At 43.3% G+C, this 21,952-nt stretch overlaps 2 protein-coding genes across 12 annotated transcripts in view; one reads left to right on the top strand and one right to left on the bottom strand.

The window, feature by feature from the left end:
• The window catches only part of Sh3bp5 (SH3-domain binding protein 5), an 86,648-nt gene extending 80,808 nt beyond the window's left edge, over positions 1 to 5,840 (top strand). For all 6 annotated transcript variants that reach the window (XM_039094174.2, XM_039094171.2, NM_054011.2 and 3 more), the window contains 5 exons: positions 1,016 to 1,146; positions 1,310 to 1,352; positions 1,998 to 2,217; positions 3,737 to 3,997; positions 4,445 to 5,840. In XM_039094174.2, coding sequence (XP_038950102.1) covers positions 1,016 to 1,146; positions 1,310 to 1,352; positions 1,998 to 2,217; positions 3,737 to 3,997; positions 4,445 to 4,662 — 873 coding nt within the window. In that variant the 3' untranslated portion in view covers positions 4,663 to 5,840. The remainder of the gene's footprint in view (positions 1 to 1,015; positions 1,147 to 1,309; positions 1,353 to 1,997; positions 2,218 to 3,736; positions 3,998 to 4,444) is intronic.
• Positions 5,841 to 7,399: 1,559 nt separating this feature from the next.
• Capn7 (calpain 7) overlaps positions 7,400 to 21,952 on the bottom strand; it is a 36,270-nt gene continuing 21,717 nt past the window's right edge. For 5 of the 6 annotated variants that reach the window (XM_006252608.5, XM_039094448.2, XM_039094447.2 and 2 more), the window contains 12 exon segments: positions 21,059 to 21,205; positions 20,210 to 20,316; positions 19,320 to 19,440; positions 15,813 to 15,957; positions 14,875 to 14,974; positions 13,829 to 13,964; positions 13,137 to 13,212; positions 11,218 to 11,363; positions 10,298 to 10,360; positions 9,779 to 9,909; positions 8,573 to 8,665; positions 7,400 to 8,487 (listed from right to left, as the gene is read on the bottom strand). In XM_006252608.5, the coding sequence (XP_006252670.2) occupies positions 8,343 to 8,487; positions 8,573 to 8,665; positions 9,779 to 9,909; positions 10,298 to 10,360; positions 11,218 to 11,363; positions 13,137 to 13,212; positions 13,829 to 13,964; positions 14,875 to 14,974; positions 15,813 to 15,957; positions 19,320 to 19,440; positions 20,210 to 20,316; positions 21,059 to 21,205 (1,410 nt within the window). In that variant the 3' untranslated portion in view covers positions 7,400 to 8,342. 6 annotated transcript variants of the gene reach the window in all.

Genomic DNA, 21,952 nt, shown 5'->3' with positions numbered 1-21,952 from the left:
GTAGCTCAGTGTGCAGCCTCTGGGACTCACTCATAATCTGGATCCAAAGGACAGTCCCCTCCGTCTCTGTCTGCTATGCACAGCTCCTGCAGGCTTGTCTCAGACTAGGTCAGAGGTCAGAGGTCAGAGGATGCCGGCGACCTGTGTGCTTCTTTACCCTCAGTTTCTAAAGTTGTCCTGTGGGTCTCTAACAGAGGGGCCAAGGACTATGGTCCACTGAGCCCCTCGTGTTCCTCCCGTTAACAGAGACTGATCTGGTGACCTTGCCTAACCTCCATGCCATTCCTCTAGTTGTGTAGAACAGTGTGGCTGTGAGTAGAAGACAGGGAAAGCAGTTGTGTGGGTTCTCTCAGATGAGGCATTAACCTGGTGCTTCATAAAGACAGGGAGAACAGCATGTCCCACACCTCTCCTTGGTGTGGGGCACTCGGGCCTCCTGCTGTTAGTTTACCAATAGGGCTAGCACCGTTTTCCCTCCAGAACTCTGCCTTTCTCTTGATGGTGAAATTTTTTCAAACCTCAAACTCTAATTTGACCGACTTTGTTTCATTTTAATTTTAACTGATTTAAGTGTAAAGTCTGACCCCTTTGCACGCTGGATTTCCTGTGCCTAGCTGATCTGAGGACTTTGGGGAAAGGCTGCCCGCTGGCTTTTCTGCGCTATGCCTGGTCTTGCTGTTCTGTTAGTTAGACAGCTCTTAGTGCTGACGGCCACTTGCCTGTCCATCAGACTGGGCCCAGGGTTCCCATAGCTTCTGCAGGCCTGAGCAGAAAAACATAGGTATTGGGTGAAGCTATTTAAAAAATTTCTCGTTTTTTATTTTTCTATTTCCTAGTCGCTGGTTTTCCAGAACAGATCAGGAAGGAAGCAGACCCTATTTTATTGAAATTTAATCTCAGTCTTCCTGTTGATTTACTCAAGGGACTTCTTGTTGTTAAATGAAGTGAGTATAGGCAGTGTAAGCCAGGAGCTGTCCTGGGCTTGACCTGCCTTGGCTCTGCTGTTGTTTGGAAGGTCATGGAGGCTGAGCAGACCAAGACACGGAGCGAGCTGGTGCACAAGGAGACAGCGGCCAGGTACAATGCCGCCATGGGCCGCATGCGGCAGCTGGAGAAGAAACTCAAGCGAGCCATCAACAAGTCCAAGTAAGTCTGTGGGGTCCCTGTCACTGAGCCTTGGGTAAGCCACTAGCTCTGCTGGAGTTTGTCACTGCCACAGCCTAAATCCTGAATGACCTGGCTAGCTGTAGTGGATGGATCTCGAATTCACGAGATCATGTTCTTACAGGATTTCTCCTGTCTTCTACAGGCCTTATTTTGAGCTAAAGGCCAAGTACTACGTGCAGCTCGAGGTATGTGGGACCTTGTATTTGTCACTAATATTTCCATCTCCACCCCTCCTCTAAAACTCAACTTTAACTCGGTAACAGGCCTTAAATGACCCGTGTGCTGTGAGGGGAGGATGGAGAAACATAAACCTAGACTTTTGTTCTCAGAGTGGTCTTGGGTGTTGTGCGCTGTCTGGAGCTATCAGCGTTCACTCTCACCCAACTGCTTGTTGTATTGTACCAACCTTTATTAGGTCTCGGTGTGAGTGCCCAAGACGAGATGCCCTAAGAGCGTTCTGGTAGAGTTCTCAGGCTCCCCACCCTGTCAGAACCTTTGGGGGTTGGGTCAGCAGTCTGCCTTGTAAATGGTCCTACAGGTAATTCAGATATGGGGCCAGGAACTTCTACTGGGGACCAAGTGAGGAGGCTGCAGCACTTCTGTCTACTGTTCCTTCCGTGAGGGCTGCACTTTATTAGCATTTAGTTCACATGGACTGGTGTCTTGAGCTGGTAGAGATTTTCTTCCCGTTGAATGGGTAGCCATGAGTGAAAGCCATTGGACCCTTTAGTCAATTGTCTTGGGTGTCTCAGGAAGTTCTTTGTGTTGTAATCACGTGCAGCCCCTCCAGGGCCACTTTGGCTTACCGCGTCCCCCATCTTCCAATTCAGCAACTGAAGAAGACAGTGGATGACCTTCAGGCCAAGCTGGCCCTGGCGAAAGGCGAGTATAAGGCAGCCCTGAAGAGCCTGGAGAGGATCTCGGATGAGATACACGAGCGGCGGCGCTCCAATGCCATGGGGCCTCGGGGCTGTGGCGTGGGGGCAGAGGGCAGCATCACCTCAGTGGAGAACCTGCCTGCAAGCAAGCCTGAGCCTGATGCCATTTCCGGTGAGTCTGACGAGCAGGAATCAGTGTGTGTGTGACGTCTGCTTTCTATGGTCCCTGTCCTTTGCCCACCACACATGAATTGGAGAGTTTTGTTCTCACGTGGGACAGTGCTCCTGAGACCGCTACTGAGTATTAGCATTCTGTGGTCCGGTAAGACTGGGAAATGTTCCCCCTCCACCCCCTCAGGCAGTCTAAGTACACATTGGAACATCCAGGGCTTTAAGACGTTGTGAGGAAAGATTTAATAGGGACTTAGGATCCAGATTTGATCCAGGTCCCATTTCACTAGTGGTATGAGACAGAGGAGCCCTGACGTGTTCGCTGCTTCAGCTGCATAATGAGGCTGGGGTCCGCTGTGTCACAAGGGTGCTGAGGAGCCACGGGGGTCTGACCACACGGTCTCCTCTGTTCAGGATCCCTGTGCAAGGATCGGCTTAGAAAACTACTGTCTCCAGCTTTTCCTTTCCCGCGCTTCTGAGGCTCCTTCGTCAGCAATTCTTTTTTTCTTTTCCTTATTACTATCATGTTTTAAATAATTTCTGGGCATGAGTGATTTTCCCACGTGTATCTATGTATACACACGACTGCCTGATGTCAGAAGGGGACACTGGATCCTCTGGAATTAGTTATTAGCTGCCACGTAAGTGCAGGAAATCAAACCTGGGTCTCTGGAAGGGCAGCAGGTGCTTAACCATTGAGCCATCCCTGGCTCCACCCCCAGCCGTGCTTAAAGGCCATCAACAGGTGCTGAGCTGCCAGGTTGAAGGGAAATGAGACTACTGTGATCAATGATTATGTATGAGTTACTGTGCCCATCACCTCACTAATCCTGTACACAGAGCTTCATGAGCTGAGTAACTCACAAGGCCACACGGTCAGCAGTGGACTTAGATATGAGTTCAGCTCTGCACCCACTTCCTGCCTCAGTGGCACAGTAACAATCCTCTCTGGTTGCTAGGCCATGTTTAAAGACATCACAGACATAATGGGAACTAGGAAGGATCTTAAAAATGAGAGTGCAGGCTGAAGAGGCTTTTTCCGTTTCTAAGCTTTGGTTATTCTGCCCACAAATCGGCTCAGCTAGAGCACTGGGAAGGAACACTGTTCTTTGTAGCAAACAGTGGTCTAGGCAGGTTTTGAGGTAGTCTTTTGAGATAAGAAGTTACACGGACATTCCAGGCGGGACGGCCCATCCAGCAGCTCTCGCTGCTTGGGTCAGAAGACCTTCAGGCTTCATTCTGAGACTGCCTAGTAAAAGATACATTACAAAGGGCTATGTCTGAGTTTACCTTCCCCTTTCTTTCCTTCTTCCCTTTTCCTTCTGTACTGGGGGTGGAACTCTGGCCTTTGTGTATGTTAGACAAGCTGCTTCCTTTCAAAGCTCTGGAGGCTGGTCAGACAGGCTCAGGAGTGCTGGCGGTCCTGCCAACTCCATGCTGTGTGAGCGCATGCGTGCAAGCGTTTAAGGGACTGGGCTGCTGTCTAGCAGATGCCTGTGATTGATCTTCTCTCATCACAGTGGCTTCAGAAGCCTTTGAAGATGACAACTGCGGCAACTTGGTGTCTGAAGATGACTCAGAAACCCAGTCTGTGTCCAGCTTTAGTTCAGGACCAACAAGTCCATCTGAAATGCCTGACCAGTTCCCTGCAGTGGCAAGGCCCGGCAGCCTGGATCTGCCCAGCCCTGTGTCCCTGTCAGAATTTGGGATGATGTTCCCAATACTGGGTCCTCGAAGTGAATGCAGCGGGGCCTCCTCCCCTGAATGTGAGGTGGAACGAGGTAGGTTGCAGCTCAGCTTGTGCACTGTCCGTGCCTTTGCCAGGTCTCCCTGTGCTAGATCTCAGGGGCCCAGGGGTGCATTGCTGATCTCTGAGGACAGCCTGTGGAATAGATCACTCAGATTGCTTTCAAGGGCTCTTCTGGGGTCCCTGGCTCTGCCTGGCCAGCCTCAATCGAGCAGAACTTAGGCCCCATCTCCCTCCTAAGAGCAGTCCTCTTACTGCAAGTTCCCGCTGGAGAGGTTTGCTTCCTAGCTACGAAATGAGAATGGTACACCTCCTCTCTCAGATACGTATTAGGGAATGAGCGCAGCGTGTCCCAGTGCTGGAGGACCCTCTGAGACGATGGCGCTCAGCAGGAAGTGCAGAGGGCTCATCAGGTGGCTGACGCTGGTGCCTGTGGAACTCTGGAAACTGACCGCCAGTTTGGCAATCTGTTTCTGTGCAGGAGACAGAGCAGAAGGGGCCGAGAATAAAATGAGTGACAAAGCCAACAACAACCGCGTTCTCAGCAGCACCAGCGCTGGCGGTGGCAGGAGCAGGAGCCAAAGCAGCACATCCCTCGAGGGTCAGGCCTTGGAAACCCGTATGAAGCAGCTCTCCCTACAGTGCTCAAAAGGAAGAGAAGGAATAATTGCTGACATAAAAACGGTGCAGATTGGCTGATCCACCCGGGGCTGTGGCCCATGTGCAGCTCGTATTTATACACGAAATCCAAGAACATTGTGCCAATAATCATTTAACATAAGCCAAATAGTACGCACTTACTCTAGACCACACTAACAAGTTTCAGTGACCTTGAGGGCCAAGCAATGTCCCCCTGGTAAGAGCTCTTGGGCTGGTGCGTTTTTCAGAGCAGAGCCACTGCAGGTAAACTGTGCCCAGGGCCACGGCCTTGGCAGAGCCTTCCCTGTGGAAGCAATAACTAGTTTCTGTGAGAGAACCTGAGCCGGGAGAGCCGGGCACGTAGCCAGACTGGGTCACAGCCTGCATCTCTATCCCTGTGTCTCCTCCACCTGGGGAAACTGAGATGATTTTGACATCACATCACAGGGCACCAAAATAATTTAAAAACTTACATAAACAAAAACTCAAGTGTTCCGAACACATTGTAACAACAATGCCAGGGACACAGTTCACTATCATCGCCTCTGGTGCTCAGAGGGGTTAAGGAGCATGTCTTCTGGGAAACCGTTGAACCATTTCCTAGGGAAGCCACCATGAACTTGCACTTTTTGGGGTGGGAACAGTGAATGCCAATGTGGGGATGGGGAATGAAGTAGCGGGGACGTAGATAGCATAGACAGGATCTGCGGCTGGGGACGGTTTTATAGCCTGCCCGCCAAGGGGCTTTATTCTAAGAGACGTGCATGTGAGGAATGATTACCACGGCTCTATCTAGATTGACAAGGAGTTCATTTCTCTGTAGACTGTAATTTCTACAATAACAGATTATTTAAGGTTTATGCTGCACCTAGAATTCCTTAGAGGAAACTGTCCTTGAAGCTAGGAAAGGGAGTGGGCATGGTTGGTAAATAGAAGCAATGGATCTGTTATGCTAATAGTAGTGTCTAGACTTAGTGTTTCTGGTTATGCATATTTAGAGCACTGTATTTTATGTGTCTTGTTTTATTAATCTACCATTTCTGGAAAAAAAAAAAAAACCAACCCGTTTCAAACTGCCTGTTAATGTTAGCCATGTATGTATACCTCTCTCTTCATACACGAGTGTTTCTCTTTTTTATTGATGGACACAGTATCCTTATTACAAGGTTATTTTGTACTTGTTTTATTACCTGGAGTGTAATAAAAACTAAGAAGACTTTGTGACTTCCGATGAGAAAGCCCACTCTTGTCTGTCTTCTCCTCTTGCCTTGTTGAGACCGACCATGGGATGCTGCAGTCATCCTCTCTTTTCAGGTGAAAAGATCCTGGTAATTTAAGCCCAAATACCAGGGTCTGGATTAGAACCCCCACTTCTGCTGTTACAGGGGTGAGCACTGGCGAGGCCAGCAGGCAGCTCCAGGTGAGAGTCCCGAGAGGAGAGGTGTTTTTAGTTTCACTGGTCAGTGCAGTCTTGGGGCAAGGGAACATGGCTCGTCCGACTCAGTCTCATTTAGTTTGTGGTACCTGGGTCGGACGACGTGAGAGCACTGGACTTTAACGTCGGTCTACACACTGAAAACGTGCTGTGTGGATGAAATGCCTAAGTCATCAGTGCGTGCCGTGTTAATGCTCCATCTCAGACTTGGTGGAAGCCCCTTCAACTCTGTTCCCTGCAGTGAGGCGGCTGCTCGTTCCTGTCAACATTTCTGAGGTAAAGCTGTGTAGTGTGTTTCTGGCAGAGACTAGAATATGGAAGATTCTTGTGTCGGGAAGCTTAGTGCTGTATCCCTCACGTGGGCACTGGGGGCTTCATTACATGCCTTCCTGCTTCAGTTCCCCTTCCCCATCAGCCGGCTTGTCTCCACACCAGCTGAGGTGCACGGCCTTTGACCCTGGCTCCTGCTTCATCGGCCCTTCCTCACCTTTCTTCTTCTTTCCACATTTCCAGGTTAAAGCAGTCCCACTCTTGTCATCTTGCCTTCCCTGCAGCATTGAGGACTCACTCTCCCACCCTGTCGTCCTATATCTGAAGTTACCGTTTCTGAAATTTAGCTAATTTCAGTTTTTGGGCCTCCAGCTTATGGTTGACCTTTCCTGGATAATTTGCTTTACTGTGTCGGGGGGGGGGGGGGGGTCCTCTTTGTCTGAGCATCTATGTGTATACTGAAATTAGATACCTGAGCCACCATCCTCTCTCTATTTCTCATTTTAAAAATCTGTTCTACAGTGGTGCTTCTGATCCAATTGTCACCTTCCTACTATCAAATCCAGTCTGCTGTCCCCACATAGAAAGCATCCGGGCCACTGAACCTGGCCCAGGGTTAAAGCTTGTGAACTGAAGCAGGACCGTTCAGGCTTGTTTCCCTTGTAAAAAGCATCAGTAAGGCCTGTGCTTGACTTAGCCACTGAAAAGATTAAAAAGAATATGCAGGGTGATAAGTCCATACTGAAAAATAAGTCCTGACCATTTCTGTTCTGTACTTATGGTATTCAAATGGCAGTTCTTTGAAGTCTGTGTGAGTGCAGCCTACAGGAGTCAGCACTGTTCACACACAGCTCTTCTCTGCTGCCTTTGTCTGTGATGTGTGAGGGCTGTGCCACTGAGCTGCCGGCCCTCAGCCTCTATTACGTCTGAGAGCAGAAACTAAAGCTCATGTGGCTGAACTCTTAGAACTTTTATTTTAGCCAAGTGAGATCTCACTGGTTTTACTGAAGCAAGCATTTCTCTGCGTGTCTGTCTTCTCCAGGGACGCATGAGACTAAACAAACCAAGTTCTAGACATTAAACTACATAGTCTCCATAAGTATAAATATTTTATTTCATTCAAAGGCAGTAGAAATAGTTTTGATAATTATAAAGTAGAGACACCGACAGATCCCATACTATTTTCCACACCTTGAAAATCTTGAGCATCGCTCTGTACTGATGATTTTTATGTAAACACTAATTCCTGACCACTCACTTTTTATGAATGCTGTGTAACTCAATCACCATATACTAATTCTCAAGGACTCTCCAAATTCCTGTGATGAGAGCACTGACTACAGAGCAATTAAAAACCCTACACGCTAAACCTGAACATTTCCAGTCCCGTTACTACATTCACCAACCTGCTAAGAATTAAAAACAGCAACAGTAGATATACCTCAGTTCTCTACCATGGACGATGCAGCGAACACTCACCACCTTCAAGCCTGAGCATCTTCATGCTAAGCTAAACTGCTTTTTAAAGCTTAACATCTATACAACAGCAAATATTTAAAGACACAATGAAAAATTCAAATTAGTTACAGTGACATAATTCATTGCTTAAGATGTATGGTGGGTTCAACATAAAAACGGGCTAAACGTACGTGCTCTGTAAAAACAGGAAACAAGAATTTCAAGATGCTAACATAGCCTGCTCTTGCACTCAGTTGTCCTCATCCTGCTTTAGTCCCCTGTCCTGTTAGCAAAAGCATTTCACAGTGATGGCTGAACCTAACCTGTAGCTTATACAAAGTTAGCCACGAAGCACATGCCAAGTCTGTATGCACAAAACCTTGTAAACAGTGTTTCGGGTGATTAAGGTGATTCTGACTGAAATCTGGCTGAAATCCAAACACCACAACAAGCACCAGACCCCACTGTAATGCGCTTTTGATTTAATTCCACTCTGATGGTTCACCGTCATGATGTGTCTCCTTGTCTGAAGCTGAAGACTGGTGGGTATGGAATCCAGTAATAGCTGAGAGTCCTATCACTGGAGTTGGGTTGTCTTGATGGGGACAGTACTATTGAAGTCCAAGAAAAAGGGTCCTTCTTGTTTAGGCAAAAAAGTACTGGGGATGACATTAAAGATCCCAGCAGGTATGTTTTCCAGTTCTAAGTAGCAAAATCCACACCTATATCCAGGGGAAATGAGAATATGGTTTGTAGGCCATCGTGTCACACAGCGTATACTGAACACAAACAAAATGCCAACGTTACCTATAGTCACCACTAGATTTCCTCTGAAAGCCATGGGGACCAGGATCTCCCGCTATGGAAACTGCTACAACCTCAAATCCAACACTGTATTGCCTAGTGTTAAAATCAAACAGCATTGCTGTGTCAGTAAACAGTTTAAATACACTTTGTATGAGACATTTCTATGCATGTTTCTTACCAAGAGAAAACAGTACTCTGAATTATGTATACTATTTCTATGCATAATTTCCACCTAGTTTTGAAATTTAATCCATAAAGACTAATAATGCATTAAGCTTAATATAAAACATACTTTTTGGGATTGGGGATGTGGCTCAGTGGTAGAGCGCTTGCCTAGGAAGCGCAAGGCCCTGGGTTCGGTCCCCAGCTCCGAAAAAAAAAACCAAACAAACAAACAAAAAAAACATACTTTTTGTTTCACTGCTGTTTTGAGACAAGTCTCATTAAGTAGCCATGGCCGTCCTGGAACTCACTATGTAGACCTACCTGCCTCTGCCGTCTGAGTGCTGGAATTAAAGGCACTGTGCCATCACTTCAGGCTAGACTTGTTTCATCATTTAACACACACTTCTAAATGAGATATTAGCACTGTATCTGACAGAAACACTAGAAAACGGAAGCCCAGGAATAGAATCTAAATTCATATAATAGTATGATATGCTGGGAATCACTCACAGAAAAAAAATGTTCAACTGCATTTCATACCAGATATCCATCCATATTCTATTCTATTATATTTTTTTAAAAAGATTATTTATTTAATGTATGTGGTTACACTGTCATCGTCTTCAGACACACCAGAAGAGGGCATCGGATCCCATTACAGATGGTTGTGAACCACCATGTGGTTGCTGAGAATTGAACTCAGGACCTCTGGAAGAGCAGTCAGTGCTCTTAACCGCTGAGCCATCTCTCCAGCCCCCCACATTATATTCTAGAAGATATTGTTTGCTTTTAACATTTAGTCTGTAATCTAGAACTGAGTTTCAGCCCTGGTGTGAGAGACAGGTCACATCACCATTATACATGGATGCTCAATTCCATACCACTACTGATGACCGGCCTCTACCCTGTAATGTCATCATTAATCATTAATCCTTTTCCTGTTTCCACAGACTTGTTTCCAATTAAGATCAGATTTAACATATCCTCAGTAATTTAAAAGCTCCAATGCACGCACACACAAACACACACATAGATACAAACCTTGGTCCCCTCAGCTCAATTAGTAACGGACCAGTCTTATCGATATGGAATTGGTAGATGGGGTTATTTTTGTGAGTCTCCTGAAAATTTCCACATCCTCCAGCACTTTGACCACTCCACTTTCCATTAATCTGTAGAGTAAAGTTTCTGTATTAATAAAATTTCACATTCTGATTCCACTCTCTGTCAGACTTGTTGAGGTCTTCACCCACCCAGGCTGCTCTACTAGTTCCTCCACCTCTCAATCATAAAACTGCCAGCCCTATCAGAAATCCTCTCTAGAATCTTCTGTACACTGCAAGCTGATTTCAAATTCTCTCCGAGTTCATCTACGTGGGCTGCCAACAAGCAAACATATGGCTAATTCTTTAGAATTACCTGTTTTCTATTTCCACAGAAACAGTTCTGTATTCAGAACACAGATCTTGTATTCTGACCAAAATAGACCGTTGTTTCCCGAAAGGAAAGGGATTCTAAAGGCTACAAAGAACAGTGAGGTTACAGCACAGACTTTCTTACCCGCTTTGATAAGGTGTATGGTGAAGGGATCTTCGAGAAAGTAAAGCTGCAAGCTGAATATACCTGAATTAAAACAGAAAATAGGAAGGCCCACCAAAGATTATCCTGAGAAACGTCAAAGGAACTTACCAAAGTGATAATGGAACAACCGGATTATTCTACAGCTCAAATACTAGTTGGGATCAAGTCACACTGAAGTAACCAGGAACTAGGGGGATTTTGTCTTGACTGTCAGTGTATGACTCCAGCCAAGAAATAAACAGTTCCTAATGTCTTTTATCACTAAAACTCCATCCATATTGAATTTCTTATATGTGACAAACACACCTATGTGACCTTTCCAGCAATGTGACAGCAGTGTAGTAAAAACAGTTCCAGGTGTGTGTTGCCTCCACCACCGCGCCCTACTGAAAGCTGTCATTTAATTGCATTTAATCAACTACCTTTCAGGAATAAGCCATTATGAAAATGTGTTATACAAAATGTTATACAAAGTACAATGCAACTTTTGTTTTTTGAGGTAGTTTCTCCGTATAGCCCTGGCTGTCCTGGAACTTGTTCTGTAGATCATGTTGACCTCTAACTCAGATTCACCTGCCTCTGCCTCCCAAATTCTGGGATTAAAGGTGTGGGGCACCACTGCCCAACATAACTCACATTTTTTTCAGGGAGCATAATTATTGATAAAAATAAAAAAAAGTAGAAAATGATTTTCAAAAATAATTTTTTTTTCCCTAGCACTCTGGAAGTTGAGGTCAGAATATATGAATTCAAGCCAGCCTGGGCTACAAAGCCAGTCTAAAATGCACAGCAAGAGGCATAGCTCGAGAGAACTGTTCAAGTAGTCCCACATATAAAGCAGAGCCATCATGAACTCTGTATCTGTCACTACGTGGTGGTTCGTGGTTGACGACTCTTACCCGGACAGTGTAATGAATCGTATTCTGTTTCTCATACTGAGAAACCACTAGGGTGAAGGTGTGAGTCCCAGGCGTGGTCAGCTTTATCTTAGTCAAGTAGTGAGGGCTGTTAATTCGAATCCCATCAATGTATGGAGCTGGGTCAGCTGCACAGACCGAATGTTTACAGAAAAGATTTTCAAAGTCAGGATTAGCTTTGGTTTTCTAAGATGCGAAAAAGCATATAAACACATCTATTAACATCACCCACCCTCCAATGGAGAACTAAACAAACCTTAGGGATGTTAAACCAGCTTCTTCAAATCCTCTTAATGACTTACAATAACCTGAGTCATCTCTCCCCTTGCCCCAACTGGGTCACAGGGATTGAATTCAGGCTGTCAGACTTGGCAGCAAACACCTTTATCCACTGAACCCTCTTACCAGCCCGTGGGCTAAGTTTTTAATTTCTGTGTCTGTTTCATTAACGGAGAGCAAAATGCCTGTTCTAGTGTGATGTAAATAAAACTGTACCCTAGGAATATCCTGAAAAAAAAAATCAATACATAAAGAGAATACTGTTCAAGTAAGAAAACAGAAGCAAAAAGGCAAACAAAAAACTTCTACCTTCTTTAAATTTTAAAACTAAAAGTAGTAGTAAATGTATTTCAAATTATAAAATCATGTAAAATTTTCATGCTAGGAAAATGTGTGTGTGTGTGTGTGTGTGTGTGTATAATGATCAACATTTGAAAATGGCTGGTTTGACTTGGAATTGAGCCCTCAGTGGGATGCCAACCGCTGAACTGAGAGAGACTAACATACAAGCTTTAAGGCCTGCCCTGGCCACTGCAATGGTGAAGTCCGCATATTTTCCTCTATGACAAAACATCAAACAGTGCTGATCCTCTCTGTCCTCCCTACCTTCCTGCCAGAGCCTCTTCTCATCAAGGTCAACAATGACCTCAAGATACTGAGTCCAGCTGCGTCTTGTCTGAGCTGTCAGCCAGCAGGAGACAGAGGCTCCTCTCCTCTTGGAGCGCCTCCTTTGCTAAGGTTCTACCCAACATCACTGTACATCGACTGCATCCTGACCAAGTTGTGTAGTAAGCACCACTCCTTTGCCCAGCATGAGAAAGACGCATGAGAAGCTATCGGTCATGTCCTGGCCTACAGCTCTCTCAGAAGGATTATATAAAGGGATTATCTAGTCTAGTCTTCAGATGCTACCTACCTCTGCCTGACTCGTCAAGCTGGACCTCAGGCCCCAACCTCATACCCCACTCAAAAATAAACTGCCCACTTGGCATCCTTACCTAGAAATCTTATTACTCAAATGTAACAAGCCAAAAATGAACTTCTGAGTTTACTCAGAAACAAAATCAATAATATGACCAATGCTTACCCATCTTAGTAACTACAACAGCTTGCGTTTACTTAAAAACAAAACAAAAAAACCCGGATTCCAGGGCTCCCCGCATCAGCTCAGCACGTCCTGTACAGTGCTACTGATAATCAAATCTGCCCTCTCGGCCTTACTCTACAACTGTCCTAGCTCAAGCCACCAGCATTCCTCAACTAGAACTGCCTCATTGGGGTGGGAATTAATGCTTAGAAGGAATTCAATGCACTTTAAAAAGACATGTCATTTCCCTCCTCTTCTCTTTCCAGTGCTTTATAAACTTTTGCACATATTAGAAATTAAGTTCTGATGATTATGTACAAAAATATATAAGCCCAAATTTTAAGAGTTTCAAAATTAAAGTTTTACACATATCTCTACCTAAACGCCCAGTCTGCTTTGCTGGATGTTAGTGTCCCAGCATGACTATAATTGATATGATTATGCTTCTCCATGCCTTCTACACACAGGACGAATGTTTCCTTTGTAGCTCAGTTCTCTAAGTAAGGATGCTTCACGCGTGCTCAGCAGTGCTTACCTGGGTAATAGACTTTCTTGCCGTCAGTCTTGTACACAACCATTGTGATAAACTCACGGTTATTTGCAAAGTCATCCTACAATCACAGAGAACCCACCACAGTTAGGAAAACGGACTCACGAGGTTCTCTATTCTAAATGTTACAGAGCTAATTTCTTTTTTCTTTTCTTTTTTTTTTTTTTTTTTTTTTTTTTTTCTTTCCCGGAGCTGGGGACTGAACCCAGGGCCTTGCGCATGCTAGGCAAGCGCTCTACCACTGAGCTAAATCCCCAACCCCCAGAGCTAATTTCAAGAGCGCGTCAACTATTTGGTTCTATAGAAGCCATGCTTTTCTGAATGAGTGACTACTATGTGAACAATTAGGATTACAATTAGCCTTTCTACAGTCAGAACTAATGACCCACTGTCCAAGTCCCTTCCAGCACACACTAATCTTAATATTTGTAAGTTTAAAGTATGTATCAGCCCTCATATTCTCACTGAAAAGCAAGCTCCTCCCTTAGAGAAGTCTGGTAAGACTTCAGTATCTTATTATAAAATAAGGAAATCTACCCAATGATATTCATTACTTGAGAAAGCATTTTCAGAGCACCTATACACATGGAACTAGATGGTGATAAAATTAGGACCTTAGCAGCTGATTAGACTTGAAAGAACTTCTGCATGGTGGTGTTATTAGAAGGGTGCTGTACCTTGTCTGTTATGTGTCTACTAAGCAAAACCCAAACTGCAGCACCCCCTTGTGGACACTGCACCTCCAGTTTGTACTGGGGGTTGTTGGCCAAGCTGTACGCATCTTTCACAGGTCCTTGTTTAGCATCCCAAGTACTAAAAAATAAGCAAAAAGACATCAATGGTTAAATATCTCATACAGCTAAACATGTTTAAAAATATTTTTATATTTACTTGTTTTTTCATTGTAGAAGTATGAATGTTTGTTTGGCCTACATGAATAATTTGTATGAATGTTTGGCCTACATGTATGTTCGCTTGCTGCCTGTGGAGTTCTGAAGAGGGCATCAGATCTCCTGGAATTATTTACAGATGGTTGAGGGCCACTCTGTGGGTACTGTGGGTTCTCTGCAAGAACAACAAGAACTTTTAACTCCTCAGCCATCTCTCCAGCTCACGGCTAACCTTTTAAACACTACTTTAGATACTGATGTGTTTCAAATGCAATTATGCCATCAGGATTTTTTTTTATTTTTATTTTTATTATTTATTTTGAGATTTATTTTTGTGTAGCCTTGACTGTCCTGGAACTCACTGTGTAGACCAGGCTGACCTTGAACCCAGAGATTTGCCTCCTCTGCCTCTCAAGTGCTAGGATTAAAGAAGTGCAGAGAACAGCTATCAGGATTTTCTATCCTTTAAAAAGATTTTGGTGTAATAAAGTAGTACAAAAAATGGCTACTGGGAATGACAGAGGGGTTGATAATCCCTCTGAATTGATCACTATTTTAAACTTTAATGTGGGGAACAGGCACTGGAAAGGCCATTTGTGGGTAAGAGCATGTCCTGCTCCTATAGATGACCATAGTTCCGTGCCCAGCACCCACACTGGGTGGCTTACAACTGTCTATATCTCCAGCTCCAGAATCCAACACCACCTTCTGTCCCCTAGACACGTACTCATGTACAAAGCCCCATTCCTATTCCCCACATAGTTTTAAATTTTTTAAAACCTTTCCAATGTAGAGAATATTACGAAGCACAGTCTAAAATGTATAAAACTTACCTGTGAATGCAGGTTGACTCTTTAAAAAGAGCTGGGTTCCAACTCAAATAAACTACATCATAATACTGGCAAAGGTCATCCCAGGAGATCCAAAATATTCCTAAAATTAAACGTCTTTGTTAACATAAAAAACTTCAGCCATAAATAAGCAAACTGGAAAAGGCTCAGTGGTTAGAGCACCTGGCTGCTCTTCACAGGACCCAGACTCTATCCCAGTACCCACGTGATGGCTCACAACTTTTTCTAATTCCAGTTTCAGGGATCCACCTCTAAGGGCACCAAGCACACATACAGTGCACAGATATATATATTTAGGCAAACACTTATATACATAATAAAATAAAATAGGATAAAATAAACTCTTAAGTACAGCTCATCTTGAAAACACGTTATTTAAAAATGACATTAAAGGCTAGAGAAGTTACAGAGATACCTTAGCGGTTAAGAGCACTTGCTGCTCTTGAAGAAGACATGGATTTGGTTCCCAAAACCTGCACAGTAGCTCACATCCATCTGTTCCAGGAGATCTGGTGCCCTCTTTTGACTTTTGCAGGTACTGTGCACATGTGGTGCACTTACATATACACAGGCAACACACAATGGGAGGGAGGGAAGAAGTAGGAAGGAAGGAAGACTGGCTGGCTGGCTGGCTGGCTGACTGGCTGACTGACTGGCTGGGGAGTTGGCTCAGTCAGTTAGGTGCTTCCTGCACAGACATGGTGACCTGAGTTCCATACCCAGTGCTCACATCAAAGCTTGACTACCATGTATATGCTGGGGAGGCAAGGACAGGTGGATCCTGAGGTCTTGCTGGCTAGCCAATTGAGCCAATCAGTGGAGAGAAGATCCCTATGTTTTATCATGGTCTCCATATGCACATATACACTCATGCATCCCTCACACTCCTAAAATGGCATTAAAATTACAGAGATACTTACCATTATCTATTTTCTGAGCTGTTCGGGGATCAAAGTTTAAATACTTTTGCAATTCTGGGGTCCAGTTTTTCACATCATTTTCACTGTACCTGCCTTTCCAGCGTAAATGGCTCCAAGGGTTTTTTAACTGAATAAATCTCAGCCCCTATATTAAAAGACAAAAACAAGACAAAAAGATTAACAACGAAGAACTCTACCACATACTATATACTCTTATATATAGTTATAATACTCTTAGAGTGAGCTTTGATTTCTTACACTTTATAAAAGGGAATATGAAAGAGTAGACAATCCCGCTAACCTATTCTGAGGCGTATCTCAGGTGTCAGAAACACCAAGAGCATATGGCTGCACACATTTACAGATAAACAGAAACTCGGCAATTTAACCCAGAATACAGGAAGAAATGGAAGAGAATTTCAGAAAGTTTGGTGTATGCTGCAACACCCCTATTCTAGCTATTTCCAGCAAAGGAGAAAGTCTTACATGGGGTAAGACATGCTGAAAGGCTTATGTGGACTGAAAAGCAAGGGGCCTGAATCATGGATGTGCCTGAGAGTAAACTAAGAAACATTCCCTCCAAGAAAAGACATAGAAATGACACAAAGGAGCAGGAAAAACCAAAATGAAAATTACAGATTATGCAGGAATGTTAGACACAGACACAGACACAGACACAGACACAGACACAGACACAGACACAGACACACACACACACTTTCTCTTAGGATGTATCAATATAAGAAAATCCTAAGTAGAAAAGTCACAAATGAGATTCTATCTTTAAGACTATCTACAGGGGTTGGGGATTTAGCTCAGTGGTAGAGCGCTTACCTAGGAAGCGCAAGGCCCTGGGTTCGGTCCCCAGCTCCGAAAAAAAGAACCAAAAAAAAAAAAAAAAAAAAAAGACTATCTACAAAAAAGTCTTACAGGCCTAGTAACATAAAAGAAAGCCAAAATCAACAGGACATGGTGGCATATGCCTTTTAATCTTAGCATTGGAAAGGCAGAGGCAGGCAGATCTCCGAGTTCAAGGCCAACTAGAGCAACACAGTAACACACCCTGTTTAAAAAAAAAAAAAGAGGAGGGGGGAAAGATAAAAGGAAGGAAGGAAGGAGGGAGGGAGGGAGGGAGGGAGTGAAAATGTCAGATTTGAGAAAAAATGTATCAAAGATTAAATATAGCAGAAATAAAACCACACAATAAAACATGAACCGAAGAGAGGTTTAAACTCAAATACAAAGAACACTAGTTAAAGCTTCAGTTTTAACACACATCAAGGCTTTGGGCAAAGGTCAGTACAAAATTCATATACAAATTTAAAATGGGGTACTCTACAGGCTGTAAAACCTGCTGAAGCAGGGTAATAACGCTACAGTGTGCCCCCTGAGGTAACTGTTAATGAGATGTATTACTGGGCTCTGCTCATCTTGTTTACACATGCTCCAATAAAATATCTGTCTTGGGGCTGGGGATTTAGCTCAGTGGTAGAGCGCTTACCTAGGAAGCGCAAGGCCCTGGGTTCGGTCCCCAGCTCCGAAAAAAAAAAGAACCAAAAAAAAAAAAAAAAATCTGTCTTTACCGGATCACTGTTAAGAAATCAATACTGTACAACTCATGGTGACAATTTATAACTAGAAAGGCTGCTGTTTCTCTATCCCTACAAAGTTAAATCACACGTTATTATCTTACTGCCTTCACACTGCACTGACACCTCGAAGGAGACTAACAAGAAAAGGAACTGAGGACCACAGAGCAACCACTAATTGCAGCACTCCTGTGTGTGTGCAGCACTCCTGTGTGTGTGCAGCACTCCTGTGTGTGTGCAGCACTCCTGTGTGTGTGCAGCACTCCTGTGTGCAGAAACCGCCATCTACAGCAAGCACATTCTACCTTTCGGCTTCCCTGCTTTACATTAACTTTCCTTTTTACTTTAAGGAATCAATTTTGTTGCCATGTTTAAGGAAATACACAATTTTATACAACATGGTTGGGGCTGGAATCCTGCCTAATTCATAAAGCCTTGAGATCATAAAAGTTTCACCAAGGACTGAGGATTGAATCTATGACCTCGTGCCTGCTAGTCCAGTGGAATCTTAAAGTTAACTGTGGCAGACTCATGCTGCCTCCCACTCCTATACTCATGTGTCCCAGCAGCATTACGTACCACGCTGACTTTGAACACAAAGTCAGAATGTTTCTGAAATTCCCCTGCTTAGTGACATCGCTCACAGTTCTCCTAATGTCAGAGTGCAACACATCTGTAACTAAATAAGCAAGGCAGCACCATCACTCGCCAAAATCCTGTGGATAATAGTTATTACTGTTAAGTATTACCTATTTGGTGTTTGAAGGTCTTATTACATATCCCAGAGTGACTATGTAGCCCAGGCTGGCCTTTAATCTGCTTCCTATCCTGTCTCTTGAGTTCTGGAATTTTATCTTTTATTTACCTTTTTTAAATTAATGTTTTTCTTCTATTGTAAGGCTTGTAAGAACAAACCTACTGTGCTGGTACTGTCAACTGTAAACAGTATAGTATAGCACATATAATTATGTAGTGAATAATACCTAATAACAAATATTTGTGGCACTAGTTTATATACTCCCTGTATTTGGGGGTGGGGGCAGCCTGGGATACATGGCAAAACCCTGTCTTAAAAAAGCCTTAGTTGTAAATTGTATGCCTTAGGCTAACAACAGCTTCACTTGTGTCTCCTATTGTGCCGATTTCTCTTGTGTTTCTTCCTGAGCAAGAAAGACAGACAGACACAATATTACCTAGCTCTGTAGTAGACCACATTGTCTAGGCTTCTGTATATACACTATAACATCTGCATAACAACAAAATCATACACAAATCACTTGGATTAAATCCTGGCCTGATTAAATGACCTATTTCTGTGTGCCAACTTAACACCTTGTTTAATTAACAAATAATGGGGACTGTATTTGCTGAATGACTGTGTGTCTCTGTTCAATTAAGGACATTTGATAATACTTGTATCTTCTACTGCAGAGAACTCATCTGTTTTTCATTTAAAAGTAACAATAAAGTCCCATATTCTAAGACGAGCGCACACTGAGAAAGGGTCTGAAGGCCTGCCAGCATGCGGAGATGCTGCAGAAGAGAAATCACAAGCACAGACCCATGGCGTCTCTCACCTCTAGCCATCTTTCTACTTTTCCTTTCACAGCTACTTATCCTCTATACCTTTCTACCATGACTACCCAAAACACCACCATGGAAACTCAGACCTTCAGAGCTGTGTATTCGTCTCAGTGGTGGTGACTTTCATGGAAGGACAAGCGGTAATGGTATCCCTGTTATTTCACCACCCATACTGTCCCTGAATTTCACCTTCCACCCCTGCATCTCCTGGTTTCTAACGGTAGAGTCTGGGTAGCTTATGCTCACAGGACGGCTCTAAAGTCTGACCACCACTGTGATACCATAGCGTCTTATCAATCAAGAAAACAAACAAGAGAAAATTATAAGGTGTAACCTTGAACTCTCTAATATCCAACACAGCATACGCATGCGTGGGAACCAGGCCCCACTTCTCCCCTTCAGCTTCAGTCATCATTCCGGTTGATGCGGTGATGAGGACATCCCCTTTGTGAAATCTGCAGAAGCCCCAACACGAGAAATTAAAGAAATGCATTTGAAATCTCAGATCACACTGTCTACTGGCATACACGAAAACTTCAAATTTGAAACCTTTTTTAAAACTGGCTATTCTAACATAAATTATTTCCCTTTTTGTCCTAGAATAACTTAATTCTCAGGCATAAACCTATCAGTGAAGAAAAACAAATGCTGTATTTTCAGCTTACAAATAAGGATGAAAATGGGAAATAAGAAATTTACTTTTCCAAAAGAGATTTGGCTTCATTGACCAAGTCACCGGGTTTCCTACCTTAGACACTGTTTGTTATGGTTTGGAAAAACTCCCTGTATGGCATATGAATTGTCCCTTTACAGCTTAAACTCTCGAGACTTTCTTTTCCCATCTGCCCTCAAACCTGACGAGTACTACTAGGAGCATACAGTTTTTCCACATTCTGTATTCCATATTCTATTACTTTGGATTTTCTAAACTTTGGACTAACTGAGCCCCTGCTGAGGATAAGGAAGGCTGGTGGCAGCATACGGTGAAGCTGTGGCAGTGGGGCAGTGCGTGCGGAGGCAACCCCAGCACTCAGAATGCTGAGGCGGGAAGACCACAAGGGAAGGTCCACCTGCACTGTCAAAAAACAAAAGGTGACAGTTTCACATGCAATCTCTATTCTAAATAGAGCATGATGCCTTTAAACAACCTTGTTCACTTCAGAAGGAAGAAGGGAGAGAGGGAAGGAGGACAAGAAACAAAGGAGAGAGACAGGAAACGGTCACCTTTGATAAAGCATCCTGAATGAACTGTCCTTACTGAAGGTCTGGCTATCTGAATGCATGGCAATCCGTTCCGGTATCCACCCAGTCAGTGCATGCAGATCAATATTCTGCAACAGAAACACGTTTCAGAACTGTCAGTGGTTTTAGGCTGTTAAAAAGTCCCCGGGGCTGGAGAGATGGCTCAGTGATTAAGAGCACTGTATTGCTCTTCCAAAGGACCTGAGTTCAAATCCCAGCAAACACATGGTGGCTCACGGCCATCTGTGATGAGATCGGATATAAAACGGGGCTGGGGATTTAGCTCAGTGGTAGAGCGCTTATCTAGGAAGCGCAAGGCCCTGGGTTCGGTCCCCAGCTCCGAAAAAAAGAACCAAAAAAAAAAAAAAAAAAAAAAGTCCTCAAGAGAGCTATTAAGGCTCATTTGAGTTGGCATAATAAAAATCTGAAGATGAAGTTGCTTTTCTGCTCTCTGAATTCAAGAGATTTTTTTTTAAGATCAGGGGAGAGACAGTGTAAGGGGGGGGCGATGGGGGAGCAATAGGGATATAAAATCAAACAATAAATAGGTTAATGGAAAAAAATCAGTATGATACCCACTCCTCATTTGACCTGGCAAATATACTGCTCTGGATCTCAATGAAACAGCAGGCACATGTATTTTAAACTTTTCCGGATACATAATTTGCACAATGTGCTGTCCTTACATAGGAAAATAGGTACCCTTATATCATAAGGAAACTGACCACATTTCTCAGAGTGTAGATAGTCTGCTTTATTTTCCCATAAACAAAACATCTATTAACTTTATAATCTATAGGCGAGTATCTATAATATATATCCACGACTTACTGAGTTGGATCCTGGGAAATCATATCCTCCCATAACTTTCATGTATGCTTTCTCTATAAGTGACACCCATAATTCACTTTTATTGTTGGAATAAGAACATAGTAATTCTCCTTTGTGATCAACAGGTAACTGATCATCAATTATCACCTGCGGAAAGAGAACATTAACTTCCTTAAATGAAACAAAATACTTTTAAATCTAAAGATTAAAAAATGTAAATGGATAACAGATACAATATACCTTCTATAAAGATGACAACTTTGCAGATGTTCATCATTAATGTGATGTATTTATGCAGTCTTACCAGCTAATCTCACTGACAAACCACTAGCTAAACATAACACATGTATTTGTATATGCATGTATGTATATATAAAATCAAATTATTTAGAGATTCTAGAATGTACATTATATTTAAAGATGCTACTCTTCGTTTAACCCTACAAAAATTTGTACTCTATGATTATATAAGTACAACATTAAACTAAAATATATATGTAAATAATTGAGCAAGCAACACAGACATGATATCTAATTAATATTAAAAATTATTTGCAAGACATGGGGTTAAAAGAAGAGTTTTAATCTAATAATAGTACAAAGATTACTACTACTTTTTGTTTTTGGAGAGCTATGTAACCCAGGCTGGTCTTGAACTAGCTCTCCTCCTGTCTCAGTCTCCTGAGTGCTAAGTAATAGGTATGTGCCACCATCCTCAACATTGGAAGACTCTTTTAAACAAGAGGTTATTATCTTTCTTAAAATTGCTTAGTTTTAAGTAATCAATGTAATTCAAAAGGGTGTTCCCAAACAACAGCGTCAGGTCAGCGTCAGAGTCCAGCCTGGTAAGAGGCAGGTTCTGATCTCATCACAGACACACTAAATCAGAAAGTG

The sequence above is a fragment of the Rattus norvegicus genome, chromosome 16 (assembly GCF_036323735.1).
Source record: "Rattus norvegicus strain BN/NHsdMcwi chromosome 16, GRCr8, whole genome shotgun sequence".
Taxonomy (NCBI): Eukaryota; Metazoa; Chordata; class Mammalia; order Rodentia; family Muridae; genus Rattus; species Rattus norvegicus.
Note: the sequence above shows the minus strand (reverse complement) of the source record. Positions and strands in the feature narration are given on the sequence as shown.